At 38.1% G+C, this 23,707-nt stretch overlaps 2 protein-coding genes across 2 annotated transcripts; both read left to right on the forward strand.

Moving 5' to 3' along the window:
* Nucleotides 1-3,676: 3,676 nt before the first annotated feature.
* On the forward strand, nucleotides 3,677-4,533 carry LOC126799263 (aquaporin SIP1-1-like). Its single transcript, XM_050526429.1, has one exon. It carries the CDS (start codon nucleotides 3,751-3,753, stop codon nucleotides 4,474-4,476), a length of 726 nt encoding a protein of 241 aa, XP_050382386.1. The 5' UTR covers nucleotides 3,677-3,750; the 3' UTR covers nucleotides 4,477-4,533.
* A 4,114-nt stretch (nucleotides 4,534-8,647) lies between these two features.
* Nucleotides 8,648-9,846, forward strand: LOC126797311 (light-sensor Protein kinase-like). The gene is given in 3 exon segments (XM_050523956.1): nucleotides 8,648-8,682; nucleotides 9,136-9,673; nucleotides 9,676-9,846. Coding segments are annotated over 3 exon segments (744 nt in total).
* The last annotated feature ends 13,861 nt before the right edge of the window (nucleotides 9,847-23,707 follow it).

Raw genomic sequence — 23,707 nt, forward strand, 5'->3', positions numbered from 1 at the left:
TCTTTCTTTCCCAAAGTCTCATGCTTTCACTTACAAACTATTTAAACCTACTAACCAGTATGGAAGTTGACATCTCCAACTTCCCTAGGACACATGACATACATGCCTTAACTATAGGTGTAGTGGACAGTCCCCAGTACTAGGTATATTAACTGTCAAGACGAGGTGGCATGCTTGCATGCTTTTCCAAGGCATGCAACTGCCCAAGTAACTGCCCCTAAATTCGTGCACCAACTTCCCTTGCATAACCCCCTCTCAACATGCGTTAACTACCCCTGAATAACCGCCCACTAAACAGCCAAGTAACCTCCCATAAAGCTCTTGTAACTGCCTAGGTGAGTGCCATTATCCTTGCTCTGCAACTGCCCCTGTTGACGAGGCTAATATCCCCGCAACTGCCTGCTGACGAGGCTAAACTGCCTACATGGTATGCAACTACCTAGTGAGGCTAATCTGCCTGCACTGCCCTCCGCCACTGTTGCTGTTGGCGAGGCTAATATCCTTGCACGGATCTGCGTTGCCTTCGGGTCATCCTTGCCTGCGTCTGTGTTGCCTTCGGGTCTCAGTTTACCTGCGTTGTTACTGGTGAGGCTAATATGTCTGCCTGCTAGCGAGGCTAATCTGCCTCTCTGCCACCGAGGCTAATAGCTCCGCACAAGTCTACACTTGTTCTTCGTCTTGTTCCTATGCTCCTACTCCATGTTTTAAGCTTCCCACGCATGGACAAGGTGTAAAGTGAAACCATGCCCTGCGCGCCCCTGCCTATAGCATTAGCGAGGGTGTAACAGCTCTCCATCTGTGTTTTTGTATCCAAAACGGACCCTGTGATGCTGTAACTGATATTCTAGCTAGGTACTTTTGAAGTCATACCGCCAAGACATTCATAAAAGAAATTTCTTCATAAAATAATTGTCATATATTGTCATATATATATTTTTTGTTTGAAGCGGTGTTTAATATTGTAGCGTTACTATCTTTTCTCCATTCTTTTGCTTGTTCATTGGCGTCTTAGAGTGTTATGGACATTCGAAGATGTTTGTCGAACACTTTAGCATGAACGATGGAGCGATGGAGGTCACCGGTGCCCCGTGGTTATACGATTCTTGGTTTTATTTTAATTTTTATCGTAATTTCATGTCCTCATATACATTCACCGTGTCTTAAACTAATATTGTCTGCCTAATCTTCGATGTAGAGAGAGACGTCAACACAAGCTACCAGCAGTAGAAAAAAATATGTCACCTAAAAAGTGAAAACATATGTCATATGTGTATCTAGACCAACATTTGTTATTGCGATCCAACTATTGTAGGGAAAAATTATTATATGTACTCAATACATAGTCTACGTGGCGTACCCATTTAATGTTATTGATTCATGTTTTACTGTGTTTGTTTCTGACTGGTTACTCATATTTAAATAAGCTTATCACATTTCACCGCGTGCATGTTTATCACACATTAGAGTAATATAATTAGCTGGGTAAACCACATAGTAGTGTCACGTGGTATTCTGGATACACAAAATATTTACTATATAGGTACCATGTCACCAATCAATAGATTAAGGGATGAATATGATTGATTTGATTTTTGGGAAAATTATTGTTTAGTAAGAAATTCAATCTTAAATTATAAAAAGGTCAATGGAAAAAAAATCAATTATAAGATGATCATTACATTCAATTAGAAATTACAAGAAGGTCAACAAGCTTTAAACAAAATTAGAAAAAAAAATTATTTTTTAATATTTTCTGGACTGGTTTGCCATTTCTCACTTTTTTTTCATTCTTCTTCTTGTTTCAGTCGTAACTTTGTCATCCGGCGATGAATTTGAGCGTGGTTGGTACCGTTGGAAAGATCTCTCTTTCATTTAATATCATATCCACTCCGAACCGACTACTGTATAAGGCGCAGAAACCCTTGCAAGGGACTGCCGCCATTCATTGCGGTGCTCCAACCTTTTCCACCAACATTCATACCGGTTCCCTTTGAATTTTAACATAATTTCGTAGATTTAAAAATTTCTCTCGGCATGTCACGCTTGCAGTCACACCGCCAGTCACACCAGGTATCACACTGGTAACTACAATATCGATATTGTACCTAGTTGTGTGACGACCCGTGTTTTTAATAGTGTGACTATGTTGTGACAAGAAAAAAAGTGAAAAAAAAAGAAATAAAGAAGAAAATAATAAGTAGAATTAACGAACTTTTGTCTACTGTTATGTGATTTTGAAATTCTCAAATCAACTAATATGATTAAAATATCGGCATAGTCAGACAAATAATTTGTCAGCTGCAGTCACACAACAAGTCACACTAATGTTGTGATGTGACGAGTAGCGTGACATGTAAACTAAACTTATAACTGCACTTGTATATAACACTTCCCGTCATATTGAGCACATTCATACAAATCTCCTTGAAATTCTTACAAAATTTGTTGATTTAGACTTTCTCCCAACACCTAGCGAATAGTCACATTAGTGGTTACAATATGGACATTGTGACTACTGTTGTGGCTGATAATGTGATTGTACTTGTGACGGGCACTACAATGTACAAAGAAAAAGAAACAAAATTGATGTTGGCACCCAAAACTGCTATGGGCACCGATGTCACATCTCTGCTTTGAGCAATCAACTTCAACCTCTCGTTGTTGTTGAGCACGAGCTTGTAGTTGCTCTTCTTGATGAGATTGAGGTTGCGGACGGCGAGGACGATGTGGCGGTGTTCGTGGTCGATGTAGATGAAATAGGGCGGCGCTTGGCCGAGGGTATGACCACTGGGACTTGGATGCAACTATAAAGTTGAAGGAATCGCAGCGGAGGCAGGAGAGAATCTCTGGCGCGACATTGTAATTCCATAAACAGCGGCCTGTGGAGGAGCGCGGTAGCACGGTCAGGTAGCAGTTCGGTGACCAACTGACAAGTGTGCTCTATGGCGCCGCCGACGAGTTCTTGGCTTTACTGAACTTGGTGTTTTTTTTTTCCGGCAAGATCTACATCAATAGCAACACAACATTGTCGCCTCCAGATTGCACTAACGACGTCGTTGACAGATCCAAATCGGTTCATATTGCACTACTGTTGCCGCCTCCGATGCACTATCAATTGGAGCCACGGATCCTCGCTTCTTGAACGTGAGTTTGTCTCCAAATTGCTTTTTCTCCATCGCAGATGTAGCAGATCGGATAAAGAAGATCTGATTTTTTTTTTGATGAAGACGACATGTCATTGTCAGTGACAATTTTCATAAATTGAATGAAAATGGTGAGCTACGGTTTATGCATTTTTAAGAAATGACCTTTTTATAAATTTGAAACGGTCATTGATTGTTTTATAATTAAATGACTCAAATGTGAGTTTTTTATGAGAACCCCTTGATTTTTTTTTTCAAAATTGTAATATGATTTTCCCCTATGAAACACATAAAACAAGAATTACAAGGAAAACCCCCAACTACAACTCACTCTTAAATTATCTAGCAAAAAAAGCAGAAGAAGCAGAAAGTGGTAGATAAAGACACCAACTCCGTCGAAACACTTCATGACCAGAATGGAAAATGATTGATTAATTTGGAACAAGTAAAGTTGTAATTTATAATATTTAAGGCAAGCCAGTAAAATGAGTTTAAATGTGATTCATAATGATGTGTTTGTTTGAATCCAGGACGGCTTAGACAGACGTGGGACATTATCATACATAGGAGTAAACAAAGCAGCTTCTCAGAGCCACTGAAAGCTAGGATGAGCAATCTGATCAAAGCTGCTGCAGGAGATGCAATTTTAACTTCGCTGTTTGTTTTCGTCGGACCAATCATGCGGCTTCTCACAGCCATCCTAGCTTCATTTTTTGGCTTTCAAGCAAGGTCCTTGATTGGCCGTTTCATCACCACCATACATGCCACAGTTCAAGTCTTGATCTTCAGCATGATTGGCAAGCTCTTGGGTGGTGCCAGCTTCAACCCCTGCACCACTCTCACTTTTTACGCCGCCGGCTTCAACCCGGGAACTTCCCTGATCTCGATGGCAGTCCAGTTCCCGGCTCAGGCAGTCGGCGGGGCAGGTGGCGCCAAGGCCATCCTGCAACTGATGCCTGCAAAGTATGAGCAATTTGTTAGAGGGCCATCTCTGAAAGTGGACGTGAAAAGTGGTGCTATTGCTGAAGGGTTGTTCACTTTCTCTCTTTGTTTTTCCCTGCTTTTTGTTATGCTCAAGGGTCCTAGGAGTCTTATTCTGCAAATATGGCTGGTTAAAGTAGCTACTGTTGGATTGGCTGTTCTGGGGAGTGGGTTTACAGGGCCTTCTATGAACCCTGCTAATGCTTTTGGCTGGGCTTATGTTAATAACTGGCACAATACTTGGGAGCTCTTCTATGTTTATTGGATTGGTCCTTTAGTTGGAGCAGTTTTGGCTGCTAGAGTCTTCAAGATTTTGTTTCCTCCACCAGAAGCAAAGGAGAAGAAAGCCTAATGATTAGTTTGAGTATGTGATTCAGTAGCAGATATATATGAATGTGTGCATTCATTTGATTAAGAAGCTGAATGGTTAATTTAGATCAAAATTAGATGCCCTTTGTTCTATCTTTCATTGCCTTGCTGCAGAAGTGGGAAAAGAACATTGGCTTGTAACAAAAAGTTTGGTTCTTAATGCAATTGCAGATCTAGAAAGAACTCATCTTAATTGAAAGGGATATGAGACTCATGAGAGGAATCTGATTCCTTCCATTATTGGGTTTGGTGCGTGGGGTTTGTCACAGTATGAATCTGGTACTGAGAAACTTATTCCTTTGCATTTTAGGAGTTTAGGACACATAAAAATGGCTCTATATATAACCAACACGCCTCAAACTAGACTTAATCTTCAGTGAGGTAGGTTCGGCATATAGTGCATTTGGCCAAAGCTATAGACTTGTTATTTTGTTAAATATAGCAGGTTAGTGTTCATTTCCCCATATGCTTGTTGTATATGATCATGTGCATGTTTGAAACACAATTTACAACAATGCTTAATTTCCTTAAGTTTTCTGGTTTAGAGAAGTGACTATTAGGGAATTATGCCATTTCCAAGGTCTACTAGTACGTGAAGACACCGGCTTAAACTCCTAGTTTCGGTTACCATTAAGAATTTCCACAATATTTTATTTCATTCTTTTGTCTATGTAAGCCTCCAACAATCTGCGTAAAGATGGAAAAGGAATGGCTTCTGATTTAAGCCTGATTATGCAACTATGATATGAATCACAGAGGTTTAGATTTGTTTTTCACAGAAAAAAAATTCTGTGTTTCATTTGCTCATCTGCAAGAAGCAGTCACGAGTTATTTTCTACCAAGGTCATTGGAGTACGGAGGGTTTACTGAGCTTGAACTTGCAGAAAAGTAATAACAAGTGTGAAAAGCATGTTACTTCATTGTAAATATATCTTGAATGTTCAACTGAGATATAGAGAATTATTGATTGATATAGTACACACTTTCAATACATAATACAGATTTGAAGAAAACTCAGAACTCGGGAAAAAAAATCTCTCAATTGGGAACCTTACAATATAATGCAAACAGATTCTTGATCACTACTATAAAAGCTATAATTGACATGCATAAAAGTCTGCCCATCATATTGCTTCAGATATTTGTGATCATCAGCAGAATAGGGGCAGACAGTAGTGCGGTAAAAAATTACCACAAATGACTTGAAGTTGCGAAGGGGAACTCTTCTCAGTAACTATAAGGTCATAGGAACAGAGAGCTCCTAAGAACATTGATGATCATGATCATCACCATGATCTGATCTAGAGGATAATCTCAGAGAAGTACTTGATAGGTCTGTAGGACAATAGGAGTGAGTCACACAAAGAGGTTCTATATGGAAGGCAATTTATGCTGCAGTTCTTGCTTTGCCATGTGAAGTCATCATCTGTCCTCATTTTGGGTTTCCGCACCTTAATCTGACGGGTTCCTACCAGAGAACGGCAACGGGCAATGTAGGACTATTTTGTACTAATACGATCACACGGTGATGACAATCCTCAGCTCCACTGAACAAAACCAGATGATATGCATATAATTAGGTAATTACACTAGGAGCGGAACATGATTTAATCTATTCATCCTATTATTAAGAGAATCTTATTGAGTGATGACATTACTACACGAATGGTCGTGGTAAGCAAATTAAGTTTCTTTTAATCAAAAGAAAAAAAAGAAGCTTCTTTAGGTGTCCGAATTCCGTGTCATACGTACCTTATAATAAGAAAATATGAAATTGGTAAACGATTCACATTGTGACATATTTATATAAAAATCTATTCCTAATGTTTTATCATGAGAAGATGAGCAGCACAGTAGTCATACATAACAAGACTCATTCCCTTATAATACCAGAACAAGTTGACTATGCAATTATGCATACACCCTCATAATACTATATATCCAGCGATAGCCAGGATTAGTGCAAATCCCATCTTCCATTGGACGTATTTGAATATCCATGGAATCATACAAAACAAAAAAGAGGAAACTATAGAAAATAGATATGCATTAAAGAAAAAACTTGACCAGAAAGAATCGAAATTGAGGAAAGGTACCATGGAGCTCGAGGAATCAAAGAGGTTGAAGATGAAGATGAAGATGATGAAAGATGGTTATATAGGAGAGGGTGGCTAAAGGAGTACTCGATCGGGTTAAGAACGAGAAGGTTCAGACAAGGCCATGATGATCGATGAACAAAGCTGAAGAAAAACTCTCACATTGCTCTTTAACAGCTAGCTAGTGACGTCCCATCTATCCCGATCATGAACAAAGCTTAAATAAGAATCAGCACAACCAAAAAGAAGGTCATGGCTTTTGAGATTCATTGAACCTGGCCAAATAGTGATCACTGCACCCTTTTCTAGCTAACTCAGCTTTGCTACGCTAAAGGCCTAAAATTGGAATATTTTAAGAACATTGATACTCCTAAGTCCCGACCATCCACGCTTTGTAATGTTGTCAGTATTTAAAATAAAACATTTGTGTGTCATGGTACTGTATACTGTATTAAATTAAACAGAGAAATTTGCATACCCTAAAATAATACATCTCTAACAAATTCTTATGATGGAAATGTCAAAAGTGTCCATATCTTGATAATTTGAATAGAAAAGCATTGGTGAAGATATTCAAAATGAAATATTTTCTAATGATTACTGATTTAGGACTTTCTAACTGATTGTTAATTAGATCTATTTTTGTATCACATTTTTTCATCTAATTTAGATATTAGGTTCATATATGTAGATTAGATATATATGTTTCAGCCAATTTAGTATTCGTGAAGGTATTAAAGTAGCTCAAATAAATAAACGAACCAAAATTGTCAAACACGAACCGTTTAAGTTCATGATGAGAAAATTACATTTATGAATGTCTTAACGATTGTCAATTTTAATAAAATTTTTCAGGGATGATCTACTTATATATCTACAAACTAAATGGTAGAAATAAGAATATGAGATCGAAAACTAGGTAAATAAAAAATGATCTCAATTAGTCTTTAACAAGATGGTCATCATTGGAAAAAAAACCCTTAAAATGACAATGAGGAAGTAAATATAGGTCAAGACTTATTTAGTGTATTACCCAAAATTTTTAATCTCGTTTAACCAACACATTTGGACTAACTAATTAACATTTGTCGAATAATGTAGTTGAATACGTTAATATTAAACTACACGTCGCCATAAGTATTTCCGACGCTCTAATTTATTTTTTAGACTGTACAAAATATTTTCTTGTGTTTTAAAAATATGTTTTACTTAAATTTGTTTTTAGGCGATTACAATTGTGGTCCTCGATTTAACAACGTCGAACCTCAATGTCTGGATCAATTCTATCAACTAATCTGAGCTAACTCTTAAGCTTTGAGAAAAGCCCCAAATCAATCACCTCTGGGCCCAAAATCGAGCCCAAGCACCTTAGCCCAAACTCCATTTCTTTTTAAGTTAGCCACCACTTTCATTTTTGTTCGACACCTCTTCTTCTCTCCCTTCTCTTACCGGCGTAGGACACCGCCTGGCTTCTCCGCCTCACAGCTTTGTCGTCTCGGCGATCCAGCGCCATGAAACCTTCCCATCATACTCGCCTCTTCTTCCATTCCTTGCCCATGCCCATTGATTATCAACTCAGCCCAATTCACAGATTTTGTCGGGAACTGTAGCGGTACCGAGGGCTCCGACAAGCTTCTCTGACCCCTCTTGGTAAGCCAAGCCTTTACCCTTTAAACCTAACTCGATTCCATCACAAATTTCTCTAATCAAAGTCCAATATGAACTCTCTTCTTCTCTGCCATGTTGTCGCCGCCACTGCTCCACCGTCGTTCTTCTCCAATCAACAATTTTGAGAGCTGTAGCGACTCATCTACTCACTTCATGGTAATCTCTTCTTCCCTCTTTGATTCAGGACCTACACCTACACCCATATCCTTTGATTTGTTGAAAACACAGATTCTAATCCTTCTTCTTCTATGTTCTGATCAGGGGCGGATCCAGGATTGAAATGATGCAGGGGCTTCAATAACGGGGCTTATCTGACATTCTGAAATTAAGCATATTAACAATGAGATCACAACGACATAACAAGCTACTGTATGTAATTAGACATAGGCTATGAAGAGGCACATAGCACATTTGATAGAGGAAATGTAATTAGACATAACAAGCTCAAGTGCTAACCAACGTAGCACATTTGTTCCATGGATGTTAATATGGATTGCATATGCTAATTAAGCAACGCAGTACAAAGAGTATTAACAAATAAGTATACCAAAGATAGCAATATGTAATAAAAAAAAAGAAACTTTTTTTGGTGAATTAATAATATTTCATAAAAAGAGGGCCAGAAGAACCCAACCAGTCAACCACACAAAACTAGCTACCTAAGAGAGGCTGGTACGTTGAAACGTAGTTATACTTATAATTAGCAGCAGTTACATATTGTTCATTCTGTAGCTTCTGGCCTTCAGATATTTCCAAAAACCCTAGTGTAACCTTGCTCGATGCTAATGGTTAAAACAACAAAATTACGTACAAGGCTACTGCAGGTTTTGTAAATACAGACAGGAGTACTAAATATGGTTGGGTGAAAGCTACTGCAGGATCCTAAGCTGTGGAAGTCAGTACAAAGAGATCTTATGGTTGGGTGAAAGCTTTGCCTCAAGGCAGTTCTATGGGGAAATTGAACCCTTGCTGCCAGAAATCTCTTCATTGCTATCACTGTCCCACCCTAACATTGTTCACTGCCTTTGCGCGTTTACAGATGAGGAAAAGAAAGAGTGTTTCCTCATTATGGAGCTCATGAATAAAGACCTTGGTAGCTACATCAAGGAGATTTATGGCCCGAGGAAGCGAATTCCATTCACTCTTCATGTTGCTATTGATCTTATGCTTCAAATTGCAAGAGGAATGGAATATCTCCACTCAAAGAAAATTTACCACGGAGAATTAAATCCTTGTAACATTTTGGTCAAAGGAAGAGGGTTATCCACAGAAGGTTTCTTGATTGCAAAGATTTCAGGTTTCGGTTTAACTTCTATTAAAAACTCCACACATAAAAACCCTTCAAATCAGAATGGAAGTCCACCTGTTATATGGTATTCTCCTGAAGTTCTAGAAGAGCAAGATTGCAAGAACACAGTGAAAGTAGTGAGAAAAAGTACACAGAAAAGTCTGATGTTTATAGTTTTGGGATGATTTGCTTTCATCTTTTAACAGGGAAAGTGCCATTTGAGGATAGTCATCTTCAAGGGAAAGTGCCATCCAGTATTCTCTTATCGGTTAAGCATAAGATTAGTTTAAGAAGAAGATGACCAAAGAAGCTATCTAGGCACTTATTCCTACCTCCACTTCCAACATACATTAACATACAAAGACCTCTTATTACTACAACAGAAATAAGCTTAGCTGCTCACATCTCATCTCACTGGGAGAGAGGAAGAAGAACAGTCTAAGACAGTAAGACGCAAAAAGAAACTTAACAAGAATTCACTTCAGAGTTCAGATCACTTCATTATATTACTCAAAGGTCAAAGCAGTCAAGCACTCAAGCAGATGTCAATCATCAACAAGAGTACAAGACAACAACAGAGGAGTTCGCATCTGATTGATTCTACTTGAATTTTCAGTCAGATGCTAGGTAATAAGGAATTAAGGATGTCAACTAATGCAAAACGCAAGACTTTGAACAGTCAATGAGATAATTGAATTCAATGTAGCACAAATGCACAATCCATTTGATATAAATTACATCAATCAATCAAATTGAAAATCTGAAATCAGATAAGTGAGAGAACCTTTTTGTGGTGAAATCGACAGAGCCCGAAGGTGAGGGTGGGAGGAGCGTGGACTGTGTGGACGTATGGCGGAAGGCGCGAAGGACTAGAGGCAGACAGAAGTCACAAAACAGTGGGCGGCTGGGCAGTGGGCGCTGAGCAGCAGACCGGCAAGCAGCAATCAGCAGAGGGTTTCGCGTGAGGAGAGAGACGAAGGACGAACGATTGGAATGAATGGATCGAACGGTGGCTGCGACGAGAACTACTCCAAAATCCAAATATCTAATCTGTTTTTTTCCTTGGGCTAGCTAATATATAATAAATTTTTGAAATTCAAAATTTAAGCATGGGCTCCAGCCCAGGCAAGCCTTGGGCTGGATCCGCCCCTTGTTCTGATCCATCGCAACATTGACGACTCCGATGACCTTTTCCCTATTCCACGGTTGACGAGATGACTTGAAATCTTCTAGGTAACAGATCAAGTTGGAGCCGAGGAGTGCAGCAGCCTCTATTTACGTATTTTCAGTTTGTGAAGGTAACAATTATCTCTCTCTTGCATGGAGGGAACCAGGAATCGAAAATGGATTTGGCTAATTTTCACACAACACACTTATAAAATATTGTTTTGAGGTTTGGAACTCAGTGGGAGACTCATACTCACGCCTTTATATTAAAAACATATGAGGGGGACGTAAAACCAAAATCTAATAAATTGAAAACTACAATAAAAATGATTGTAAGAAAATAATAAACAATAACCTATAACTATCTAAATCGTACCTGCCTGGTTTCACTAACTTCAAACTTCTGAATCACATAATCATTATCAACACTATCTTTCCCATGTGGAAGTTCCGCTCATCGAAATCGAAACCAAAGATAGTATTGTGTTTGCACATCGTTTATCATCATCTTCTCTCTATATATATCCATTACTGAATCTGTAAGAAGAACAGAAGGTGATCAGGTGAGAAAGATGAGCAATTGGGGGATTGCTCATCAGAATTGGGAATAAGATAAGGAGCCAATTTTTCTTTTCCATTGAGCTGGGCGGGCTGGAGTGTGATATATACCTAAGAGTTTTTTGGCCTACTTTTCGGTTGGGCTGTAGCCCATATAACCTTTGTACTGCTTCCAACCTTGCTCTCTTGCATCTGCGGATACGAGTTTGGAAGTGTTTTTTTTGTGTGAAGTGTTAGGATGTATTGCATGTTACAAAGGTATCTTTCTAATGTTTTAATGCTTATGTGAAATTACTCTTCTGCCCATGGCAGAGAGTTACCATTTCACTGTTTTAATGTTTTGACTTTTACCATAAGTTACATTTTACTAAATAGTTTTTACGATTTTACTTTTTAATTAAAGATAACTTAGTGAAAATGTTATTTCAACTTGCCGATGAATACTAATCGATAAGTCTGATTTTCCCCTGGTTTAGAAATCAAGAATTCTTTTAACTTAGATATGTGTATGTAATCAAATAAATCGTCAATATGGTTATAGGTGTCTTTAATAACCTTGAAGCATGCTTGTTATCATTCAACGACTAAAGTTATATTGTTTTCGGGTTATTCGAGAATTAGTCGATAAATGTCAAACAAAGTCAACATAGTCAACTTTTGGTCAAATCATGAATGACTTGGTCGATAGAAAGTGAACCCTTTCATGGTCAAACTAGGAAGGAAGATCGAGTCTACTTATCTACAATATCTGGATTCATATATGATTCTTCATTCTACATAGATTCAGAGATTAAAGAGAAATGATCATTCAACAATTGGAGGAGCAGTGTTATTTCGGAGCTAGAGCATACGTTTTGGACTCAGAAATTATGCACGTCATTCCAAGTAGGGGAGTTAACCCTCTCATGTTACTTTGGCCAAATATATGAAATTCATAGTCTAGGACTTGAGATTGAATTGTTGTTGATGCATTAAATGGTAGTGAAAACCCGAGACTATGCAACGTTTTAAGATATGATTGTGTCGTGAGTGTGATAGACCTTAGAGTGAATGAGGTCCTGGGATACCGGTCCAGGACTTCGTGGTATCGAAACCACAAAACCTCTAAATGGGCAATGCCCAATTTTATTATCTCTCTGAGACTTGGTTCTTTGTATACAATGTTTATTTAAGACATTTCAGTAAATGGATACTCTCGCTTCTTTATTGTTATTTTAATAATAAAGGTAGTTGACTATGACTTAAGAGGTGACTTGTTTGTCTCTTATTCATTAGGGTCGGTCATGCATTCCTATTATATTTATTACAATCCTATGAAAATGATCATACTGTTTTAGCATGATATGTTTATTAAATCTACATTGTTTTGAGAAAATGTTTTCTCTAAGCTCAAACTACTCTCAATTGTTTTATAAAATTTTATATCCTTACCCAGTTTTGGATTTCAAACTTGTGGGTGGTCTGGCCCCTATTGGGCAAGTGAGGACAACGCTTACTCTTACTATAGTGTCTTTGCAGGTTCACTTGTTATTTATGGAGCTAGGAGTCTTGTTTGAGAGTTAACATTCATTTATCGCCTTCATGCCTTCCCTTCTTATGTTTATCATCAATGTTTTCGAATAAAGTTTAGCTGAGATCGATTCCTTAGTATTCTTGCCCCTTTTACTTAACTTTGGGCTGTCAAATATGTTTAGTATTGGCCGGTGGCATTAACGCTATCTTCCGTATTCTTGTTGTATAAATTCATTTATTTTCGCAGAAACGTAAAGAGTTATTCATTCCATTTTGTGAATGTATTCAACTTGTTAAAAAATAAATTTTGTTCACATATTCATGTTAGCGAGTGTCCGAGCGAAACCTATTCGCTCTGTTTACTTGTTAATTCCTATCCAGAATGTGACATTTAGCATGAGAGTGTTCGGAAAGGTTTTTAATATTGAGACAAAAATATTTTTCTTTTCCCTTTAATACCACATCACCCGTGTAGGAATTCCCTCAGCTAGAAGATACTAGGGATTAGATTTAGTAATTGTTTTTGGACGCCATTACTGTTAATCAATACCGGAAATTAGAGATAAGAAAGTTATTTTCAGTTGATTATATTAGAGCATCCGCACCCATAAATTGCATTTGCTCAAGCAAATGGTAGGGCCAGAAGCAAATTTTGCTTCAAGCAAATCGATTTCATATTTTGCTCAAGCAAATCGATTTTTTCACACACCCATTTACAATTTGCTTGAGCAATTCAATTTTGTCTTGTTGTGAAATAATTAATTTTTTTTATCAGATATATTTACAACCAATAATAATGTGCCACGTGTCATTATCGACTCGATATTATTCAAAATTTCCGATAAGATTTTCGACTAATAGATAATTGACACGTGTCACTACCACGTGTCATTGTCGCTAAAATAATTGGAGCAGATTTCCGATAAGATTTTCGACTAGTAGAGAATTGACACGTGTCACTGTCAGCAAAATAATTGGACCAAATTTCTGATAAGATTTTCGACCAATTTGCTATAAAAACGTCTAATATCACTCATTATAACTCATCCTTCAATCTAAACACTTAGCAACATTTCCTTGTTCATCACTCTGATGAATCCTTTCAGCTTTCACAATTTTTTCAGGCGGAGACAACGTCAACAAGAAGAGGATGACGATATGGAGCAATCATTCGTGAATCAGGTGGTCATGGCGGAAGCACAACACGATGATGAATCAACACGACCAAGCGGTTCACGTCGCGGTAAAAAACCGAATAAGCCACGTCAAAGGCTATCTAGGGGACACAATCTCATGGAAGATTACTTCATCGAACGTCCAATTTTCGACGCTCAAGACTTTCGTCGGAGGTACAGGATGAGCAGAGACCGATTCAACATTATCATGACGGACCTCTGCAACCACGACATGTCTTGGCATCAAAGAGAAGACGCCACTGGTTTGCTAGGGCTACTTCCCCAACAAAAGATGACCGGGGCTCTACGAATGCTAGCGTACGGGTCAGCCGCAGATCAGTGTACTGAAATTACAAGGATGGGGGAATCGACTACCCTGAAATGTATGAAGGAGTTTTGCAGCCAAGTTGTTCATCTCTATGGTCCAAGATACCTCCGCAGTCCAACACCGGCAGACCTCACGCGACTATTAGCTAAAGTAGAACGCCGAGGTTTTCCAGGTATGATTGGAAGCATCGACTGCATGCATTGGGAGTGGAAGAACTGCCCAACCGCCTATCAAGGGGCATACTCGGGCCGAAAGGGTCGCCCAACGGTTATCCTAGAGGCAGTGGCCTCGTATGATACGTGGATATGGCACAGTTTTTTTGGCTGTCCTGGAGCTAAAAATGACATTAATGTGCTCCACCTATCGAATGTGTTCTCAGAGATCCTTGCCGGAAGAGGCCCAACTGTCGTCTACGAAGTCCACGGACAGAGGTACACCACAGCTTATTATCTGGCTGACGGAATATATCCAAGGTACTCTACATTTGTCAAAACAATTTCCAATCCCCAGACGCCGCAAGATAAGCTCTTCGCAAAGAAACAAGAGGCATACCGGAAAGATGTGGAGAGGGCATTTGGCATCTTGCAATCTCGATGGGCAATTATACGTCATAGTTGTACATTGCACCACAAATCGGTAATGACTACCATCATGTTAGCTTGCATTATATTGCATAACATGATTGTTGAGGAAGAGTATGTGGATGATGAGGATGATGATGAGGAAGAAGAAGAAGACTTGCAAAACCCATCGAGGGCTTTCCGGGTTTATGATGGGCCGGTGAATGCACAAGGGAATCGAGTTCTTTTTGAGCCAATCAGTAGAGATGGAGCTAATATACAACGGTTTCACGACCGTGTTGCCGATCTCGAATCCGCTTACATCCATCGAGAGCTCCAAAAAGACTTGGTGAAACACATTTGGAGAGTGGAAACCGGTGAAATACTTTAAATATGTTTTATTGTGTGTTTTCATGATGTTTGTGTTTAATTATTAAGCTTGTGTTTAATTTCAGTATGTGTTTTAATTTAATGTGTATTTCAATTTCAACTTAATAAATAAATTGCATTTTATTTCTCGAAAAATTTAAATTACATAAAATGACGAGCCAAGCCCAGATTTATTCTTAGTACAATACTATAACTACTATGGAAAAAGCACGCGATTTGGGTGATAACAATCCAAATATGTTTCATCGGTAGGTTGATCTTGACTAGCTTCTCCTTCATTAAGGATTGCTAGTTTCCTCTTGGTAAAATACCTTTTCGAGATTGGGGTCATAGCCTCCAAATCCATTGTCATGATCCTTGTGTCATTCTCTTGTTTCTTCAATCGTAACTCTTCTTCCGCCCTTGCTTCTTTTCGCTTTTGAATGTCTATGTACTCCGCATAATAATTAAGCTCACTTTCATTATGGGCTAGCCTCTTGGTATGCCATGATGCTTGGTCACTTGCAATGGTATGCAAAACCTCCACCCGTTGCTCAATAGGAGTCTTACCATGTTTCTTTTGGCGCCTAGCTTCCTTTGCCGCCTTGGTTCCCATTGGTCTAGGTGGACTCGATGGAGTTGCCGTGTTGCTTTGAGGTGTCTCATTCAATTGGTCGTCATCCAAATTGATGGTTGGAGATGATTCAGTTGCGGAAGGAGTACCGTGGTAACTACTTGCATATGGAGATGGAGTAGTAGGTAGCACCGCAACGAAAGATGGATGATCTTTAACCACTTCCCAACATTCAAAGTGTGTAAACTTTTTCTTCTTGGCATTATAGTAACATGATTGAGCTTGTCGTTCCTGATGTAAAAAACTTATATTAGGTATTTATTTAATTACATAATTTAAATAAATTAGATAAAACAAATAATGTAACCAATTAGATATATTAAAACAAATAATGTAAACAATGCTACATATTTAAACAAATTAAATAAAATAAATAATGTAAATAAAATTAGATATATTCAAATAATTAAATATGTAAACAATGCTATATATTTAAACAAATTAGATATAAATTACATAATTTAATTCATATAATCAAATAAAAATTATAATATATGATAACACAATGTACTTACTTCGTCCATTAGCGAAGTGCCGCTAGCTATACGTTGTCGTGATGCCGCCAAACATTCGCCCCATTTTTGCAAGAGTAGCTTGAACTTGTTGTAGTGAGAAGCGAGCGCGATTCGGGTCGTTGGCTCCTTCGGAGGTTTCTCACCCGGTGCTAGCACCCAATTTTGCATATAATCGCAATGAATTGTCTCCCACAATTTGTCCCTCTTTTGTTTGTTACCGTCATATTCATCAATGCTATGACGGACAAAAGAAATGCACATTTGTAAATCTTCGGAAGGAAGCCAATGGGTGCCCATTGTTTTAGAAAAAAATGCTAAACGAAAAGAGAGAGGAGATACGAAAAGAGAGAGGAGATGGAGGAAGATGTGAAATTTGTTGTGCACAAATTGGTGTGAGTTCATAACAAATTGAAGTAGTATTTATAGGCAATTTTTTGGGAGAATTTTGAAATTTTGGGGATTTTTTTACAATTTTTTGGGTTTATTTCCGTTATGATCAAATAGTAGCCGTTGCCAATTAATTCTGACCGTTGGATCGAAATTTCTGATTCAAAATGGAAGGCCCAGATCAATTGGACCGTTGGCCAATCTGCTTGACACGTGGCAGCCATTCATTGGCTCGCTTTTTTTTTTTGCGCGTGCGTTGCACGCGCCTAACATAAAAAAAAATTCGCCCGTGCCTGACGTCACCCACGGGCGGTGGGCTCCGCCAGGCGATCGAGCAAACGCCGGAGCAAAATTTGCTCGAGCGATCGGACGAGCACCGCGGCTGGGTTGACTGGGCGAGCAGCTCGCCTCCTCCTGCTCGCCGGTGCGAGCCTCCCCTTCTCCTGCTCGAGCTCCTCCGGCTGGTCCCTCCTCCTGCTCGAGCACGCCGGCAAAATTGCTCGCCGCTGCGGATGCTCTTAGGAAAATTTATATATCAAAACTTTTCTATATAAAGATAGGGATTGATAAAGATGCACGAATCTCTTTCTTTGCAAGGTTGGTACGCTCTATACGCACGATCACAACCTTTCAGAAACTAGAGTACCATATTCGCGTTATTTAGATCAAGATGGGTCTAAATTTGCCGACTATCATGTCGATATTCATGTTCTTAGTGTTAGCGCCTACAGCAAAAGCCCAACCCCGTGTCATTTTGACGTGACAAGTAGAAAATATGGTGGAAAATCTAACTCTGATATAACATATTCCTTAGCACAAGCTTGGACTGATGCTTGTGCTTCACCATAGCCGAGCAACTCATTGTTCCAAGGGGCACATATTGGTTAAGAGAGCAACTTTTAGAGGTCCTTGTAAGGCTCCTATTGAGGTGCAAATCCAAGGAACGTTGAAATCTCCCAAAGATGGCCGCTATCTTGTGAAATCAGATTTTTGGGTTGGTTTTCAGTATAGATAGGCTCTACTTATCAGGTGGTGAGATTATTTCTCAATTAAGTTCAAATACTTCTCAATTACTCCACAAACTACCTAAACACACAATCAAGTTAATATGATATTTTTAAAGAAATAAACAAATAAAAATACACCGATTTACACTGTAATATCGTCGCATAAAATGTTCTTATCATCTCTATGCCCTAATTTGAAGACTGAGTCGCGGAAGAAGTCGTTGTAGTATGTAGTGGACGTCGACAATGCGCGGCGGAGGAGGAGGTGAACTTGGTCGAGGTCAGAAAGAACAATCGGGTTTCTCGATTTCTCGTGTTTAGTTTTGCGAATTAAATTCTAGGTATTTTGAATGCGGGTGATTGGGTTTAGGGTTTTGTTGACTTGAAATTGAGTTGTGATTTTGGATTTACAAATTGGGTACTCACTCACCGCCTTGTTTTGGAGTCAACATCTGTTCATACTTGTTTTCAGTAATAGGTATCAGGAACAAAAGATTGCTACCTGCTTTCCCGTTGCAAAGAGAACATGTAATGCAATTACTTTTTCCGATTTATCTCAACCTTTTGGTTTATGTTTTGTCTAGAGCTTATTGATATGTGTCTCCTACAAACTACTGTGATGCATATGCTATTTCCGTACAATTGATAAGCAGATTTTGCTACCTCTATGTCATTTCAGTTGATATGTCTGTTGTTCAATTGATATGTCTAGAGCTTGTTCTGCTCGTGGTGTTTGTTTACTGACAGGATGAGTCAGGAGAGAGAAATGAGGTGAAGAAGCTTGCATTTTCCAGCCACGCTTCTTTGGTTTTCGGCGAGCTTCAACTCGAATTCAGGTAATGAAGTTGATCCTTCAACTATGTTGCATGTGCCTATGTTTTGGTTGAGTTTGCAAGAATTTTGAAGTTCATGTTTTGATGTTGTTTTGGAATTGCTGCTCTTGGTTTTGATTTCTGTTCATATTGGAAGAACTGGTAATTGATGCTATTCCGAGTTTAATGTATTTGTTGTGCTTTTGGGGTTTTGAACAAGTTATATAGAAAGTGCAAAGCATGATTTGGGTGGTTCGTAATGTTTATTTGACGAGAAGAAGGGAGTTGCTACTTTGCGGGTTCACAGTTGGTGGTAGTGACTTTGGTGTTTTTACTCAATCTAAAATCGTAAGAAGGTTGTATAGAATAGATGATTTTAGTTGCTACTGGCGCTTAATTGAATTGATTGGTTAGTGGTTCTGCTTAATTGAATTGATAGGTTGAACTGACTTCCAAGAATAAGGAATCTGACAATATTTTCTTTGTCATCAACTTTGAATTGTGTAATGTTGAGGTTTGATCGAGGAATTTGGGGTGGAGGTCACAGGCTACATCTTATTTAAGTTGTGCAAAGAAGTGGAGCTGGGATGATATAATTTTTTTTTTGTGAAACTCAGATAAAATCATGGTTGACTAGTGCCCTCAATGGTGTATCAATATGTTTTAATAGTTCCAATGCATGCTGAAAACTTGTGAAGTAATCAGTTGAAGCTCTTTTTTCTTTGCAGGATTATCATAGTCCTATTATACTTTCGTCTTGTAGAAGTTTTAGCTTGACTACTAGTGATACTGACCGCCCACGTCGACGGGGTGAACAACCTGCCTACTTGTTTGTAGGAATGCATTGCATCTTTGACCAGTATAGAGCCTTTGGTAAATTTGCACACATATATAATTGACTTATAAGATTGGGTAAGAATAGAACAGTTAGTCACCTAGCGATATGAATCTCATTTTCTGAACTGTGTTACAATGTAGGATGTTTAGGTTGTACTTACCCGTGCATGTGTTCTTTCACTTTTGTTCAAATCAGTATATAAAGTCTTCATTTAAATGTGATGTTATATGGTTGCAGAGAACCAAAGTTAGACCTTATTGGGGCACAACTAAGCTATCTATGCATCCTCGCTACATATATGATGGTGTCACTAGATCAAGTTGTTATTGAACATGGTGCAGTTCCCCTGTTTGTGCACCTTCTAAGCTCCAACAGTGATGATGTTAGAGGTCAGGTTCCGACTACCTCTTACTACTTTTTTCTACTTGATAGAGTAGATAAGCGAATATGGCCAGCATATGCCTCTCTATGTCTTTATTATCACCAGTTGTCCCAATTGCACCTCTTATAGAGTTGGGTTGATCTATTGTTCATGAGAGAATGTAATAGAGATTTTGGGATATGTTTTTATTTTCAGACAAGAGGTTATGAGTTATGTTGATGTATTGTTGAATATTTGAGTTCAATATATATTTTTTAATTCAATAATTACTACATTCTTACTGTAGTTACTGTTGTGGTAAGTAATGAAATATTGATTTTTTGTGTGCCTAAATCTGCAATTATTCCAAATTAGGAATGGGAAACCAAAAGAAAAGGATTGTCAATGGGCACAAATAGCCCAAGTGTCCCTACAAGTGTAATGTATTTGTACAAGATATGAGAGTAGAAATACATTTGTAGTTTGAGAAATCATAGGTCACATTGTGTTTATATGAGGAAATATAATTTATATGTGCCATAAAACAATAAAAACACTAGCATAATGAACATTTGTGTTATGTGTCTCTATAGATCAATCCCCTTAAGCATATGTCTTGTAGTGAGTCATTGTTTGAACGCATTCCTTCTTTTTTCTTACATTATTGGATTGATCAATCGAAGCTCGCATGGATATACTAATTGATTAGCCAGATCAGTAAGTACTATGTCCTACATTTATTTGGACTTTTTCTATAGCACCATTAGATCGTAATCTATCTGCCCCCACGAGCTAGGGTTTTTGCAGACAAAGCACTCCTCATTGCCATGTTTGTGGGCGCTACTAATTATGGCCCATTGACTAGCAAGTGCATCTTGGGCCTGCAATTAGTCCAAGAGTGGATCTGGCGAGCCAATTAGATACAGATTTCACGTACTAAAGCACCAAATCTGCATAATATCAATCTCGAGTAAAGACCTGATACGATGCTTTAAGAGCTGCCAAAATCATATTGAAATGCCAAAATCACTTCCGCTCAGTGGTCTAGGTTTATATGTAGAGCGCTAGTAGTGCTGCTAAACTAATTATGTTTGGGAGCTTTCAATGGTTTGAGAGTGTTGCTCTTTTATAATTTTAAGTAGCTGGGTGTCGATGTATCCAGCTATGACTGGAAGTCTGGAACGATGTATATGTTCTCGATTTATGCTTCCAACTGTTTGATAATCAAGGCTAACGTAGAGAAACTTCGTCTAAAACAACCTTTTGTCTTTTGCCTTGTAAAATCTAGTTGGGGCACCTACTCACACCTACCTCCAGTATTCTGATCTGATAACTGGATTAGTGGGATTCGGCTTTAAGACTTCATATATGATCGATGTGGCATGGTACTTGTGAGGAAAAATTTGGCCCAAATGTCCCCAATTAATCGAGCCACTCGGTGACAATCTCCTTTCCTTTCGTCAATGATTATACACATTCTCCTTCTACATCGATCGTCGGGCGTAATGCTACTACTCTAGCTTTTCATACTGGCAATATTCCACCAGGTACATCAGCAGACTAGGGTACGTGACCCTGGATGGTCCGATCCATTTGTTCATCACATTGTATATAAGTTCGTTTATAATTCACCAATTCTCCTAGCAGTACTATATAAATCCGTCATCTGTAAAGCATGTAACAAAAAACATGATTTTTTAGAGTGTTTTCCGACTAGCTTAAGACAATAAGCCACCTCAATTGTCACCTCAATTATCAAATTCAAATTTGACACAAACATTTATTGGAGTTGCTCTAAGCCTCTAAGCATCAAAATATTCAAGACATGGTTTCCATTTTCGTAACGCGTAGGGTTATGGAAGTCCATTAAAAAAATTACAGCTCCTTTAGGTCTTATATTTTTTTATGACTATGATCAACTGGGTTGTGTGAGAAATTTTAATACACACCCTTAAATACTTAATACACACTGATTACTCAATATACTACTCATTTTATTTCTCATTCTAATTCTATACTAAATACACAATCCAAAGTGCCTAAAACACCCTTAACTAAAAGTATCTTATAATTGCACATGATTTTTCTAATAGATTTCATATAATTAGTTTGTACTAAGATATAATAAAATTTTCTAGAGGTCCATATATTGATTATTAAGAAATCCTTACATATACTCGTTATTCGAATCCTTAAACATGAAATACGAAAATTACATTCTTCATCTTGTTTGATAAAGTTTTACCTATTCTTCATTTTCATTGTAGACTTTATTTTTTTTAAGACGCCAAAATTTATTTAATGAAATGAGAAGATCATAATGGTTTAACATAAATTACCTTGGTTTGAGATTCTAATTTGGAAATTATCATGATTTTTAATAAATAAATAAAGAGATGAATTGATAATCAAATTTTTCCACTTAATTTTTTTTCCATGGATAAATGTAATTTCGTTACTTAATTTCTTACATTATTAGTTTATGAAATTTTAAGATTTTAATATTATATATTTTCTTAATCAGAGGTATGTTTTGATCATTTCTCATACATATAAAATTTGATTTGAAATCTGAAAAAATATGTTGTGTTTTGAGTAATTAAGAGTGTGTATTTAAAACTTCTCAGGTTATGGATAGTCCAAGGACAAAATAATTTATAAACTGAGAAACTTGCGAACCACTCCACCTTGGCTACTAACGTCGTTAATATATTCTCTCGGAAAACAAGGTATCAGCAAACTCAGTAACGCATATATAGCAAACTACACAAAGCTATGTTTTAAATAAAAAGTACAACAATGTGAGTTTCACCTACGTAACAAACCTTGTAACCGGCGCGATTACCTCCCACAAGAAAAGTGTGGCCGGGCCATCTAGTCAGAGGTGATTCGCAACAAGACATCCGAGATTCCGGCCACAACAGTGTGCACTGCTTGGCAAGAAGTTAAACGGCTGAAATCTTATTTTTATTGGCAAAATTAAACGGCTGAAATCAGCTTACATGAAAATCCCGATGGGTCGAGAAACAGCTATTAAACTAAGTGGAAGTCGGCATACGTATATAAACACAAAAACTTTTTCAACTGGTGGTTTCGGTTTTATGACCATTGGCCTTTTGCCTCCCCTTATGCAGCAAATGATGCGTGGAAAGTGCGAAGTTAATATTGATAATATAAGGCAGGTCATAGGAAGAAAAGTCCATATACTAAAACGGGTTTCAGAGTTCTATATATAACTCAGAGACATCCTTCGATCGAGAGCGAACTGCAGCAGGTAATAGGTATGAGGATTCCTCTCTCAGATTGTGTGACCCACTTTCCTCCCTTCTGACTTCTAAGAAAGTTAGGGATATGTAGTCTCTCTCTCTCTCTCTCTCTCTCTCTCTCTCTCTCTCTCTCTCTCTCTCTCTCTCATGAGCTGCAGGAGGGTTGGATCAGTTTTGGGGAAGAAGATGGATCAAGAAGCAGGGTCCAGGCTAGGTTTCGAATTGCAGGCTACAAAGATGGAGGAAGGTGTAGATACATACAATAACGAAGGTATTGACGCGTCTCAATTTGAAGATATGGCTATGTAGTCTTAGTCCTGTGTTTTGATTGAGCCGCGTCAATATCTCCTTTTGCACCTCTCGATCTCCATCTTGATTATCGACCAGAAACATCGAGCATCACGGTATGTTCATTCTCATCCCCTCTCATCGATAATAATCTGGGTTAGGTAATAATGACAAATCGATCACCATCAAGATAATTTACATGGCATCTACCTATCATGAGGTCTGTCGATCATAGTTTCATACAAGAAGATCTGAAAGAAGTAGATAGGTTAATCAAAGCCCTCAAACTCTCAACATCGGCTCCTATGCTAGGGTTTTATCATATAAAACTCTCCTCATCGGAGTGGTATAGAGATGAATAGCATTATTTGGCAATTTATTGTCG

The sequence above is a fragment of the Argentina anserina genome, chromosome 6, assembly GCF_933775445.1.
Source record: "Argentina anserina chromosome 6, drPotAnse1.1, whole genome shotgun sequence".
NCBI classification, from domain to species: Eukaryota; Viridiplantae; Streptophyta; class Magnoliopsida; order Rosales; family Rosaceae; genus Argentina; species Argentina anserina.

What these genes read in the sequence shown, in the direction of transcription:
- LOC126799263 (XM_050526429.1), top strand. Translation starts at nt 3,751, where the DNA reads ATGAGCAATCTGATCAAAGCTGCTGCAGGAGATGCAATTTTAACTTCG.